The 13,802-nt window shown below is 36.2% G+C and overlaps 1 protein-coding gene across 5 annotated transcripts in view; it reads right to left on the bottom strand.

Moving 5' to 3' along the window:
* The window catches only part of cntn5 (contactin 5), a 199,297-nt gene that overhangs the window by 70,182 nt on the left and 115,313 nt on the right, over positions 1-13,802 (bottom strand). For all 5 annotated transcript variants that reach the window (XM_088639030.1, XM_088639027.1, XM_088639029.1 and 2 more), the window contains 2 exons: positions 9,431-9,554; positions 8,732-8,907 (listed from right to left, as the gene is read on the bottom strand). In XM_088639030.1, coding sequence (XP_088495156.1) covers positions 8,732-8,907; positions 9,431-9,554 — 300 coding nt within the window. The remainder of the gene's footprint in view (positions 1-8,731; positions 8,908-9,430; positions 9,555-13,802) is intronic.

The following is a 13,802-nucleotide window of genomic DNA, read 5'->3' as shown; positions in this document are numbered from 1 at the left end:
ATAATTAAAATACTCGAAATATAAGTACAGTATAGAGTAAATTGCTTAATTCAATCAAGGAGACGAAAAAAACACTTTAACATTAAAATGCCTTCATTGTTCTTAAAGCTTATTGTGGCATGAGAGTTTTATGAACTTTGGAATGTTGCTGCATTAAAAGTAATCTGCAAATATTTCAGTGGAGAACTTTCACTATCACTCATTCTTAAGATTTTTAAAATAAAATAGACCTTTTGAAGCTCAATGAATTTTGACCATATTGATGAAAACTGGCTCCTGTGATTTATACATCTTCGCACTACACTATTTTTGTGTTAACATACAGTACCAAGAACTGAAGCATGTATTGTCAATACTGGAACAGACTCAGCCATAATAATTACAAAAGGTAGTTTTTAGATGTTGAGAGAGAGATAGCAACACAACAGAACCAGGAAATTGTTTTTTGCCTTTTGAAAATAAAGTTAAGGAAATGTAAAGAGCTGCAGGATTAATATGCTGTGTTCGGATCTTTTGAGCAGTTGCTGTGAGACTTCTCTGCTGCAGAGCTATTTCTGGAAAAAATCCAAACATTGCTGATTATCCCTTTTCAAGTTAATAAGGGCTCTTTTAATTTCCAACTGCAGCTCTGCAATACAATAGAAAAGAAATGACAAAATGTCAACCTGGGGCAGATTTCTGTGTTCTGTGTAGTTTTATTCTATCCCTGTGACAGCAGAATATTTCATTATACCAGAATGTTTGATAATTATACCTCACAGCACTTTAGAAGCATTCGTTTTCTTTTCTCTCTCTTTCAGACATGTTGAGATAACACCAAAGTTCAAGTCTTCATTTCCTAATGGAATACATAAAAATGTTTTCCTAGGGAACTATTTTTTGTGAACTTATTAGCATCATTTATAGTAGCATAATAATAAAAAAACAAGAAGCATGAACAATTGCAACCATTTCAACAGCTATAGCATTCCATTTAGCAACAGCAATAAAGGTCACATGTTTAATCCTTCCCTTATAATACTGCTGATATGATTACTTCACTATGTCCTCATTCAGTGTCAGTTCCTGTGTGAATATTTCAAACAGGAATGGGGCGGAGAGGTGGCTCTGTGGCTAAGGATCTGTGCCTGTGATTAGAAGGTTGCCGGTTCAAATCCCACGGCCGCCAGAGGAATCCTACTCTGTTGGGCCCCTGAGTAAGGCCCTTAACCCCAACTGCTCCAGGGGCGCCGTACAATGGCAGACCTGCTCTGACCCCAGGCTTCTCTCCCTGTCTGTGTCTCCATGGAGAAAAGCTGGGGTATGTGAAAAGACAAGTTCCTAATGCAAGAAATTGTATAGGGCTAATAAAGAAATATTATTATTTACTTTTTTACATACAGTATATAATTTGTCCATGTATTGAACAGTTTAATTTGATTGATTTACAAAATCACCACCACCGAGCTACCAATTCATCATTTATTTTCTTACTCATTTTCCTCCCATGCAGCCCATCTATTGTTTCCCTCATATTGTATTCTAATGAACTCGGTTGGTTCCACTCCACATGTACTTGCAATTTTGCAAAGTTTCTTTTACATTTTCCAGATTGCTTTTATTGTAGATAGCCACCAATAAAGGCATAAGCCAAAAAACAAAATCAGTCAAAATATACCTCAGAAAACGATTATGCCTTCACTATGCCCTGTAGGAAGACAATACTGAAGCATAATTACCAGGGTTCTCTGGAATAAGCTCTGACCCTTTGGCCCACGTAAAATTCCAGGGACATTAACAGCCTGAACTACACGGGATTAATAACATATTTCAATGTTATGAAATTTTGATGTCTTCTCTTAATTCCCTCATGTCCTTAGATGACACTTATTATGGCATGCATTTTTCAGTAAAGGCACTGCTGTTATAATATTAGAAAAAAAACAGTCATCAGTGGCTGAAAACTGTGACTCTAGATAGGCAGAATTAAAAGTCTCTTTGGACTGTTTAGTCCTCAACATTGTGAAGCAGCAAGAACTAATTAATATTCATTCCCATAATTCATAGCAGATGTCTGCTCTTAAAACACACCATAAACCCCAAAGAGGTTTCTTGTGAGATATCTATCACCAAACCTCTTACTTCTCTTCCTTACTCATCATTTTTCTCCCAGAATTTATTGATGGGCATATACAGAACACTGAGAGCATTACTGAAGCTGCCCTGTTAACTATTGCTTCCTATGTCATATACGGTATACTTGTTGCATCACTAGTTAAAAATACATTGCTGTTTTATTCCTGAACTGTTTTAGTTTTTTTTTAATTCATAATGTGCCTGAAAGATGTTCCTTGGAAGATATACAAGGGAACAGTAGTTAGGTTTCAGGACTAACTAGAAAGGTATTAAATTCCAGATGTGCACTGCTGTTGTACCGTTCAGCAAGAGCAAGGTAATTATCCGAATGTTTCCATGAATACGTAGTTATATACATGGGTGCAAATATAAGTCATTTTGGAAAAAAGTTTCAGCCAAACGAATGAGTAAATAAATCACACATATATAATATATATCACATATTAATATATTAGAAGTGTTAGTGGGGCCAGCAGGGGGCGCTCACCCTGCAGTCTATGTGGGTCCTAATGCCCCAGTATAGCGACGGGGACACTATACTGTAAACAGGCGCCGTCCTTCGGATGAGACGTAAAACCGAGGTCCTGACTCTCTGTGGTCATAAAAAATCCCAGGGCGTCTCTCGAAAAGAGTAGGGGTGTGACCCCGGCGTCCTGGCCAAATTTCCCATTGGCCCTTACCAATCACAGCCTCCTAATAATCCCCATCTATGAATTGGCTTCATTGCTCTCCTCCCCACTGATAGCTGATGTGTGTTGAGCGTTCTGGCGCACTACGGCTGCCGTCGCATCATCCAGGTGGATGCTGCACATTGGTGGTGGAGGGGAGTCCCCATTACCTGTAAAGCGCTTTGAGTGGAGTGTCCAGAAAAGCGCTATATAAGTGTAAGCAATTATTATTATTATTACACTGGTCAAAGCTTCCTGCATTATACTGAGCCTGAATGATAGTGGAACAGCTGTCTGTGGTTGCCAAACAGCATGTGTATAAAGTGGAATTACAAACCTAGCTGTGGTTCTGCCTCCTCATAACTGTGAAACGGCTAGATGGATAATGAGCATAGAGTTTTGCTCACTTGGTTACAATAAAAGCCCTAATTTATTGATAACTAAATGAAGGGATTGTTATTGGAGTGCAACAGCTGGCCCAGGCCTAAGGAAAAGTGAAAAAAAAAAACAATCTTTGTGTTTAGTGCTTTTTATTAGAAAATATAGACCTGGCCAGGTCATATTTTCAACAGACAAGCCCATCATCAGGGAGAAAGCCTGGTTCATTAAGCTCAGCCAGAGGAAGGTGATCTGCCCTAACGAGCTGTCAAACGTGCAATGTGATGGAACGCCCAGTAAACATGTTGTCACCAAGGCAGGTATTGATTTATCAGTCCCTGTCGCTGTTGCCTCCTTGTTCTCTATGTCAGCATCCTGACACAGCCACTCGTCAATTCAAAGGAGACATATGAATTATAGCTAATCAATACCTTCTCCTGTAGTCCAAATGAGAAAATAGATTTTCTTCTATTTTTTGTTATGCACAGAAAAAAAAAATAAAGACGGAAAATGGAGCCTGACAACCTGGATCTTGAAATTGCTCCAAGAGGCGAGCTGAGGAGTTGTGGGGATAGGGTTGTAAATTGTTGAGACAGGCTGCACCACTAAAAATAGGAGTAATTTATGGATGTGTCATGGATGAAGCAGAGGCGGCTTTTGTGAGGTGTTGTGCCATAAAAGCAAAATAGAGACAATAAGGCTGTCAGGTGTAAGTGTCAGAAAAAGAAAAGTTTGAGTAGGTACAGTGGACATTCTGCTGTTTGCATGTATCTCCAGATGCACCTTGAAATAAATTGTAAAAAATAAAACAACTCAGTAAATACGTGTTCACATTTATAAGCATCCTCATTAGTAATATTAAAAACACCCCATTGTTGAAAAAATGAATTTGGATACTTTTGTTTTTCAACAACCGAGAGAAGCATTCAGTAACAACAATTAACTGTGTGAGTAAACAGTGTAAATGAACAGTGAAAGAAACAGCTTCAAATCAGACCAGGAACCTCACTATTCAAGCCTTTTTTCTAATAAAACTAATAAAATAAAATAAATCAATTTCATAGATATGGAAAGTGAGTATAAAGGAGTTACTGAATCTTACTGAATTTGCAAGAGGCAGTAGAGAGAGACTGGTATTTGAAGCAATTCATGTAGCCACAGAATTGGACAAAAGCCTTTTTACAGTATGTTTTGCATATTTGTTCGGTTCCTCATGCAGTAGATTTGTAACGCCCATCCATTTATGTATAGTGTTGTACTGGGAAAACAGCTAAGCTTGGGGTGTTAAACTGCATACTATATAAAAACTTTAATTACAGCTAAAGTGAGCTAGATATTTGTTCCATAAAGTCTTTTGTTGGTGAATAGAGCTCATAAAGCCAAGAACCAACCTGGATCTTTGTGTTACGACAGTATCAGTGTATTTAATATGCAGATATTTCCATTGAGACATCTAACCTGGAGCTAGGATCTTTCACAATATGTTATGGTTCATGACTTAAGGTGTCCAGCAGACCTTTAAGAGATATTATGAATTTCAAAGCTTACGTATTAAATAATGTTTATGATAGCATTGTTTACTGTCGGCATCCTACGGTGCCAGCACTAGGGGGGGGGGAAAAACATGTTCTCAAATTAAGAAAAATAAGTGCATGGTTTTATTGAGATTTAATGACAGAGTAAAAACCTTTACAGTTCTAGGTCTTGCCACCTGCTTTTGCTATCAGAATTTTACCTGCTGATCTAAACTAACATAATAAGAAACACATTTTCATAAATAAAAGGGAAAAGGCAGGTGTGTAGGGTAACCATATCTTTTCCATGTCACTGAACTGCACAATTACTGTACAAATGGTTGTTTACAGCACAGCACTGCCCTTGGTGCAGTGCGCATTTGCCAGCAGCTTTTCAATATGCAATAGACAAACACTCCACCTAACCTTTTCCATTCACCTGTTGGTCTTGAGGCTGAAGAACACGGCAAAGGAGATGTTGGGTGGTTGTGATCACTTTAAACTGAACAAGGAGGTCAGACAGAAGGTTGAAGACAGTAGGTTCAGGCCCAGAAAGGGAATTGCAAGAACATTTACTTTATTAATAGATTTGTACTAAAAAAATCATGAAACATTAAATATAGGTACAGTATAGTGATGGACACAGATATTATTTTGATGATAACAAATATAAAAACTATGTATTCTCAACTATATTCAGCCTTAATTTTAGAAATAACCTTAATTTTAGAAAATAAACTTGAATATTTTTTAATAATAATTCATGTTTTTCATTCTTATTGTCATTCTGGTTTATTGGATAGAACAAGCTGTGCACAATTACAGTACTACTATGTAATATTTCCTCCTCACTTTTCTACTTCTCAACAAATGTAATATATATATCATAAAACAATTTTTAGTTGCAAAGAAGGTAAAAAGTCAGGAATAGAATGAGTTTATAGACAACTGTGAAGCACAAATGAATTAATCTATGAAAAATATTTCATAGATAGTGTACAGTATATGATCTATGCATTGCTGTGGTGATGCAGAAGATTGTTGTTACTGGCTAAGCCAAAGGAATAAGAAAATGTTTGCACTCCCATGAGTTTGGATGGGAAGGAAAGTCACATGGGTTTAATTTGCCTTGTCATTCTACGGCGACATCTACTTAGTAGGTGAGAAATGGGGACATAGTGATTGCCGGGGTTCAGCTTAGATCAATAGCTCAGCAACATCTGCTTATTAGATTTCCAGTTTGAAAAGGGAAGCTGGCTGGTGGGCTACATCCTAGAGCGCACGCCTGCCTTCTGTCTTCAAAGTGCAGGTTTCAGCAGCGAATGGAAGTTTAAATTTAACCTTCAAATAAAAAAAAACAGTCTGTGTGGGGTTTGGAGGTGTGATTTCTATCGATGCTATGAACTGCTAGATCCTAGACTGTTTTAAAACAACGGCAGTGTTATTTCAGATTCCTGCCAGCCTGGCGACCATGAGTATGCTGTTCAAATTTAAATTGATAAGAATTGGCCTTTGGTTAGTATTTCCCTTATCTCTACAAGATGTGGATTCAGCTACATCTTTTTCTAAGAATACTGGATACTGAATCAATAAGCCCATGTGCAATACGCTTCCTAGACCGGGCATTTTGCCAACGAAAAACACTGTGTCTTCCACGTGTTTTGTCACAGACACCCAAGAGTCCAAAGCTTTGGGGAGACCAGGAGGAAAAAAAACGATCACAACAACAACAAAAACCCTTTCCCACTGCCTGCTAACTGTTATTTGTTATTTCATCATCTCTGATAATGAATCACAATGACAGAGGTCTGGCCTGTACATTGACAGCTTTCTTAAATTTGTCTACATGACATTTCTTAAAGTGGGAAGCACCAGAGCTCTTCAAACACCCTGTAGAGCTTTTCTCTACAGCAGGCTTCTACAGCAAAATTTTTTAAAAAAATGAAAACATCAAATAAGAAACAAATGTAGGCAACCGTTAAAGAAAGGCAAAAGCTATAAAAAAACAGTGGTGAGAAGAGAACAGCAACATTTACTATTGCTAAATAAATTAATTCGGACAACTGCAGTACACATCTTTAACGAAGCCATTAACATGATCTCATTAGATTTCAGAAATATGCAATCTTATAAATGAATGGAACAAATCATTTCTGTCCCGAGTTTCAGATGGTATACGGTAGACAGAATCTGAATGTTTTTCTTTCATTCTGATATTGCATTAGAATACAGTCGAGCTGTGATACAGTTCAACGAAAGCAAAGCACACGTAAACATGGTACTGTAAGCAATAAACAGACGAGATGTAAAATTAATATTCTAGATTAGATAAACTGAGTATCGCCAAAGTGTGTATCACTGATTAATATAAGATTAGTAAAAAAAAACACTCTGTTAAAAATAATGTACTAATAAAAATACTATACTGTACAATACATACTGTGTGAAAACCTTGGATTAAAAGGCATTAATGAATCAGAGTAATTTCTAACACACTAGTAAAGAGGCCCCTCTGCAATTTCAATGCCTGTTTCTATGCTCTTTTATTTACCGCACAGAAGTCATTGTATGGCAGTGGATAAGCAACACCGACAGGGCAGCTCTCAGTGTACTGATTTCTGTGACCTGTGTAGCTCCAATAACATGAGCTCTGGGAAGGTACATCGAATGGGAATAAAAGATCCAAGTTCTAGCCAAAGCCCGAAAAACAGAAATGCTAAAATGGAACTAAATAATACAAAAAAATATAAATGTATGGCTTTGACTTTGCAGTCCTCGTAACGTACATCTCGCTTGCACTGTGCCACTGAGGCAGCAATTTCATGTTCAAGTTTCATTTTCAAGTTTAGTCACATAGCCTGATTAAAACCGAGCTGCCCGTAGCCTCAACTGAGCGGGTAGCAGCATCTGTTGATCTCACTGGACAGCCTGTCAAAGCAAGATTTATTTTTGCTTCAACCCCTTTTTAACAAGATGGGACTGTATCAAAAAAAAAAAATTAATGACTTTTGCAAAATGAATTTAGACAGGCCTACAGTTAATGAACTGTCCTGAGATTAAACAAGGTTGTATATATTTTATAATGGCTGTCTTTATCCAATTTAACCAGACATTTCAAAGAAACAGTCTCTTTAGATTGGGTTGTCAATACTGTGCTTAAAATGTGGACTGAGTAGAGGCTGAACATGAGCATTGTACATAATACAAACATGCTTATTTCTGAACTGCTGTGTCACTCTTGCCTTTTCTGGTGGAATGTGTGCAATTTTACATCTACTATTTTTGAGTGATATCTTTACAGCTCTTCAATGTTATAGCACATGTGCTATGGGTTTTAAGTGCACTTTTAATTATATTTTATTCTGGAAACAGATCAGTAAAGCATTAATGCTTAAAGGCATTCAAGCATATGTTCCCTGCAGTCATGGCAATAAGGATGACATAGCCAACTGCTTCTAGGGAAACTGCAAGCAAAACTAGCAATACTTTCTCCACCAACTGTTCTGCCCCTGGCCTGTCTGTATGCTTCGTTAACTTGTGATGGTTTACTGGAAGACAGCCAGGAGATAAATGGAAAAATTAAACAATGTTTTGGACATATTTAGTGCTGAAGCTTTGAGTAAAGGCACCTTTGTCATTAATAGGACACATACACAGAGTTCTCTACCAGAGCCTCACCAGGATGGACCAGCTTTATGTTTCCTGTAGCCAAATTGTTGTCTGTCAATTTACTTTGATTTTTGCTACTTCGATTTAACTATTTGTAAAATAGTCAGTTTAACTACAGTACCTGTCAAAGCTAACAAAAATGATTTGGGAGCTTCATATTCACTTTTGCAAACACTTCTTCAAACAAAAAAAACAAAAACAAAACAAAAAATACCATAAAAGGTTTCATTGCAGCATTTATGTACAGTAAGATCAATACCATATTCAAATGTAGCCTAGAAATCCATTTATACAGTTACATGAACAGTGTTCACATTTCACCCCATTTTTAGACTAGTTAAACACTATCACCACCAAGCAACCTACAGTATACAGTGAGTCACTCACATGCAAATTGCAGGACAGCATCCCTGCTGATGATGACACCAAAACTGTTGGCTGCCAAGCACTGATATCTCCCAAAATCATTTGCTTCACTGGGATTGATGATAATCAATCTTCCATCTATCAGGCTGTAATGGTAATCGACGCTGATGTCTATTTCTGTTCCATTCATCAACCACCTAAAACACAACAAAATAATATTTATTGACTGTATATTCATGCCTATAATATGACCAAAAGTAACATGGCAAAAAGAAAAAGTCCAGAGGGTCACATTTTCATCGATCCAGTTTTTATAATCTGTGGATCCACCTTGTGTCAGCAAGAATATTTTGGGCCCTGATACTGGACAGCAATATTTGATTGGGAGTGGTGAAATATAGCTCCCATTTCTCCATCTAGCAGTTACAGGTTTATGTAGGAATGCTTGTCTGATGGCTTTTATCCACAGGCAGCATTTTAAAGCATCCTGCTGTCCTTCACTTCTCAATGACACTGCCCACAGTGGATACCGTTTTGCCAAAGGTATATGTCATACTGTACATGTGGAAAACTACTTTGACAGAACACCCAATGGGCATTCCCACATAATGTCAATCAGCTCTTCAACACAAGCATGCTGAATATAACAGACTTGGCTAGGAGTAAAAATAACTTGAATAGCTATTTTTACATTATTGTGCTTTTGACATGATGGCGCACCTGTAGGTGGGTGAAGGGTTTCCTCTGGCTTCACAGTTCAATGTCGCCTTCCTCTCATCAGAATCCAAGGCAAAGATGACATTGTCTGGCTCTTGAAGAAACACGGGTCCAAATTCCACACTTTCTAGAGAATTAAACAAAAAAAAATCATAATTAAAAATGTCATTCAAGATCGAAAAGTCAAAAAGATGTAAAGATGCTTTTGATAATATGTAGTGAAACCATGCTGAATTGTTTTTTAGTACTCTTTAACTTGTTTCTGACTTTTCTAGTTTCATGTGAAAAACAGTTTTGTTAACTCATGCAAGAAGATGGAAAAAAAAACCCTTTCAGAGTAATGGCTCTTGATGATAATATTGTTTGGATTAGAATTTTAACTATTCTAATATTCCAAACGTGTAAATGCTCAAGATGGATACCACATCTGCCATTGTTTCAGCATAATAGTGCATCTGCATTTCAAATGCTCCCCGACTCTTCCCATAGCAATGTCATTCATTTCACTTCAGCCATGTTCCAGCCCGCAAGGCATGTTCTCAGGCATCCACTAGAGTCAGTGTGAATCAATCCAATTAGTATTGTAATGAGGTAGTCCCCATTGCTGATTCTCACTATGTAGATGGGGTAAAGTAAACTTGAGTAAGGTTTAATGGCTTCTGTGGGTGCTGGGAGGATAAAATAAAATAAATACAATCTTCTGTGCATAAATTAAGCTATCAAGCTATCAAGCTACAATCAGGTTATACAATTATCAATGAAAATGAAATTTAACTCTGGTATTTAATATTGTTAATCACACAAAACAAAGCATTTTTGTCAGCCAAAAGCAAGCAAACTGAAACAAACTTTCATAATGTATATCTGTACAAATTTAAAAGACTCCATGAATGTATTCTCTACGTATGACCTTGTATTCTGTGTTAGGGTAGATGTTTTCTTGAGGGCACGTGTGTGTTCATGTGAGTATGTAATAAATCTCCTGCAGGACCTAAACTAGATCTTCTTTACTTCCAAAGGTCATTCCTGTTCCACTTAACAAGGTAATCAGTCATTCTGAAGAAAATTAAAAATAATGTAAGTGCATGGAGGAGAGTCAGTGTAGGAGATGAATGAGCATTGAAACCTGATGAATTCTCATTGTTTCTTATAGATGATTATGTGACATTATTCTGAGGAGAAAAGAAAATCAGGCTGGCATTTTACAGTATAGCTTATTTATTATGTTTGTAAATAGTAATATCTAAACCAGAGATTACCACATGGCCCATATAACAGTTAGAAATGAATTTAACAGTACATCTCATCCAGTTGTTTTTTGAAAGACGTTAGTGTATTGACTTTGATAACATGGTTTTGATAACAAGTGCGTCCTGTTTTTTGTTTTAAAAGCATTGTCATGTGTTCACATTTCTCTTGAATCCTCTCTGGACTGATTCCAGAGCAGATAAGATAAAATTGTCAAAATATTGTAAAAGTAGATGTACAATTTTAACATGACATTCTTTGATTTCCATTCAATGCTCTTAACTACACATACTAACATCTTGACATTTTACTTTCGTTTATGACTGCTTTTCAACATTGTCTAAAATATGTACAGTAAATCTTACTGTATGCTTGTCGTTTTCATTAGCAGCCTCTTCTAACGTAATCTTTTCCATGTTCGATCTCTTGTTTGGTTTTACAACAAATCCTGCACTTGCTTTGTTAAATGTCATTTGTCAGGTGTTTGCCCATTCTTGGATAGAATCTTAATCTATTTGAGTTTCATTTGCTTTCATTTGCTAATTCTCCTTAATTTGGTTTTGCATACAAAGCTGACTAGTTTAATAGCTATGCTAGAATTTAAATCACGGATATAAACTAAGAATAGCAGCAGCCCTAGTACAGCTCCCTGGGGTACTCCATTAATTACTTTGCCCAAATTGGAGCATTCACTCCTTATCTGTAATTTGTTTTCTATACATTAAGCAATTCTCTATCTAAACACACGAATTTCTCTACCACTCGTAATCAGCTAATTAATCTTTAATGAATAACTTTATCAAAAGACTACTGAAAATCTAAATACATCATATTGCTGATGTTATTGTACATTTCTTGCCCAAAGAGTTCTAACAATTTGGTTAGGTAAGACCTAACATTTCAAAATCCATGATGACTACTCCCTAGGATCTTCTTTCTATACAGGTGATTATCTACTGTAGTTAGTTCAAACTACAGTATATTGGTTTACATTTACTGTATACAAGTATGTCACCTGGAACAGCCCATTAAAAAAAATACTCCTACAAAACAACCGGAAACATCATGCTTCCACACCTAGTTTATGATCTATCATAGTGAGACTATGAAGAATAATATACAGTATGTGCTAATTCCTGTTTGGCATCTATGTAAGAATTTAGGACAGTTTTACATTCGAAATATTAAAAGTAAACAATTAAACATTCAGCAGTTATTCAGATGATCAATTTGTGTAACTTTTAGTCCTTGACATAAAGACAGACTCATCCTAAAACTGTACTATAGTTTGTTTAAGTGAAAGTTTTACATCCATGCCTCAGAAGCCGTAGCGCTATTTAAATAGAAAATGAAAGGATTAGACAGGTGAATTAATAACATTCCCTAATGATTAATACTAATAATAACTAATAACTAATGATATTTCCTTGTGCAGGACAGGTTTTATAATGCCCTTTGGGTTTGTAAAACAATTGTCAGGACAACAACATTTAGAAATATTCAGCAGGACACTTTTGTTTATAGTTTATGGCATGGATAATTAATTGCTTGTAAAAGGCTACTTTCCTATGTCTTCCCATCTTTTCAGTTAAACTGTCCTGACAATTCTACTGGTGCCTCTTCTTTAAAAGTCTCCACACTTTATTGTTATAGTGTGTAAAAGAAGGGCATATTTCAGGCAATCACATTATGTACTTTTCAGTTTGTCCTTGCATTACCATCTGCAGAAAGGAACTGGACACTAAAGTTATTTGAAAAAAATAAGCACAGATGAATGGATAAGGAACCTTCAGACCTAAAGTCTGAGAGATTTAGATTTCTGCCAGGTAATGCTTGCTCATGGCTTTTCATGATTGTCATTTTTTAATTAAATATACCAATCAATTTGTTAAGTGCATCACAGCATCCTAGTCCTGGCGTGAAAAACTGAATTTTGCAATATTTTCACTGCTTTTCAGAAATCTTACACCTTCTGAGATTAAAGAGCTCTCCGCTGCACAAATACTCCCACACATCCACCATATGCTTGATAGTTTGCTTGCTTCTCTCTAGCGGTTCCAACTACAATCTCCTTCCTTCCTGTGTGAATAATTTACACTCTTTATGTCATTGGAATTTCTTTCAAGTAAAACTGGGAAACATCTAAGCTGAAATAAAGGGTTTCTTCCACATAGCATGCCACTGCTCTCTTCTTTTGGGAGGTGTTAAGGGGAATTGTATTATTAGCATGGAAAAAATAATAATTTATATTTTATTTTTAGCATAATGGTCTTCAGATGCTCATTTTTTTGTGTGTTTAGTTTTATTTTCATTTGTTCTGGGATACTCTGTATAATGCTTTGAAGTTCTTCAAAGCCTCCTTCTGTCAGTCTCAGCAATGTAGAAATGGGCTAGCAATGCAATGCATTTCTGGAAGGCTTTCTGTGAAACAGAGTGTCACCTCAGTTTGTTTCACATTGATAACAATTTATTTCATAGTATACAGAAGCAGTTAGCTAGGAGAAGGGGAAATTATAGAGATACCAATTTTAGTAGGTGCAATTTCCAACGATTTGTCTTTTGTCAAAACCAAAGTCTTTTTTAAAGAAACGTTTGACAACAGCCACTAGCAAAAAAAAAGACATACCATTTAAAACTTATTCTTAAACGCTTATGCTATTATGGTAGTAATAAAAATAACTTTTGAAACGGAAACGCTTTCCCATCACACGAAGAAGAAAAATAATAAAAAGGACAATGTTTACAGCTGAAGCCAATATTATCCCTCACCATTTCAAAATGACCCAAAGACAAAGGCCATGTCACCTCTACAAGTTCACCCTCTTGTAATCTCATCTCTGGTCAGCAAAATACTTCTCCACAGGGAAATAAAATGCTCCCTAGTATTATACATAAATCATAAGTTTAGAGCAAAAAGGAATAACAATAATCTGTCTGTCTCCTTGATTTCTACATTCTCCAAAATAAATCAATGCTATTTTTTTATAGTCGCAACGTATCCAGAATTATGAAAACCTTTTCCTCAAGATTAAAATATATTGTCATGCTTCAGAAAAAAATAAAAACTATGTTGAGTCCTTCTTTGCTGCATTTTTTTAATTTGAATCCAAAAAAGCAGCTTTTGTAA

Source organism: Lepisosteus platostomus, chromosome 7 (genome assembly GCF_059453375.1).
Source record: "Lepisosteus platostomus isolate fLepPlt1 chromosome 7, fLepPlt1.hap1, whole genome shotgun sequence".
NCBI classification, from domain to species: domain Eukaryota; kingdom Metazoa; phylum Chordata; class Actinopteri; order Semionotiformes; family Lepisosteidae; genus Lepisosteus; species Lepisosteus platostomus.
Note: the sequence above shows the minus strand (reverse complement) of the source record. Positions and strands in the feature narration are given on the sequence as shown.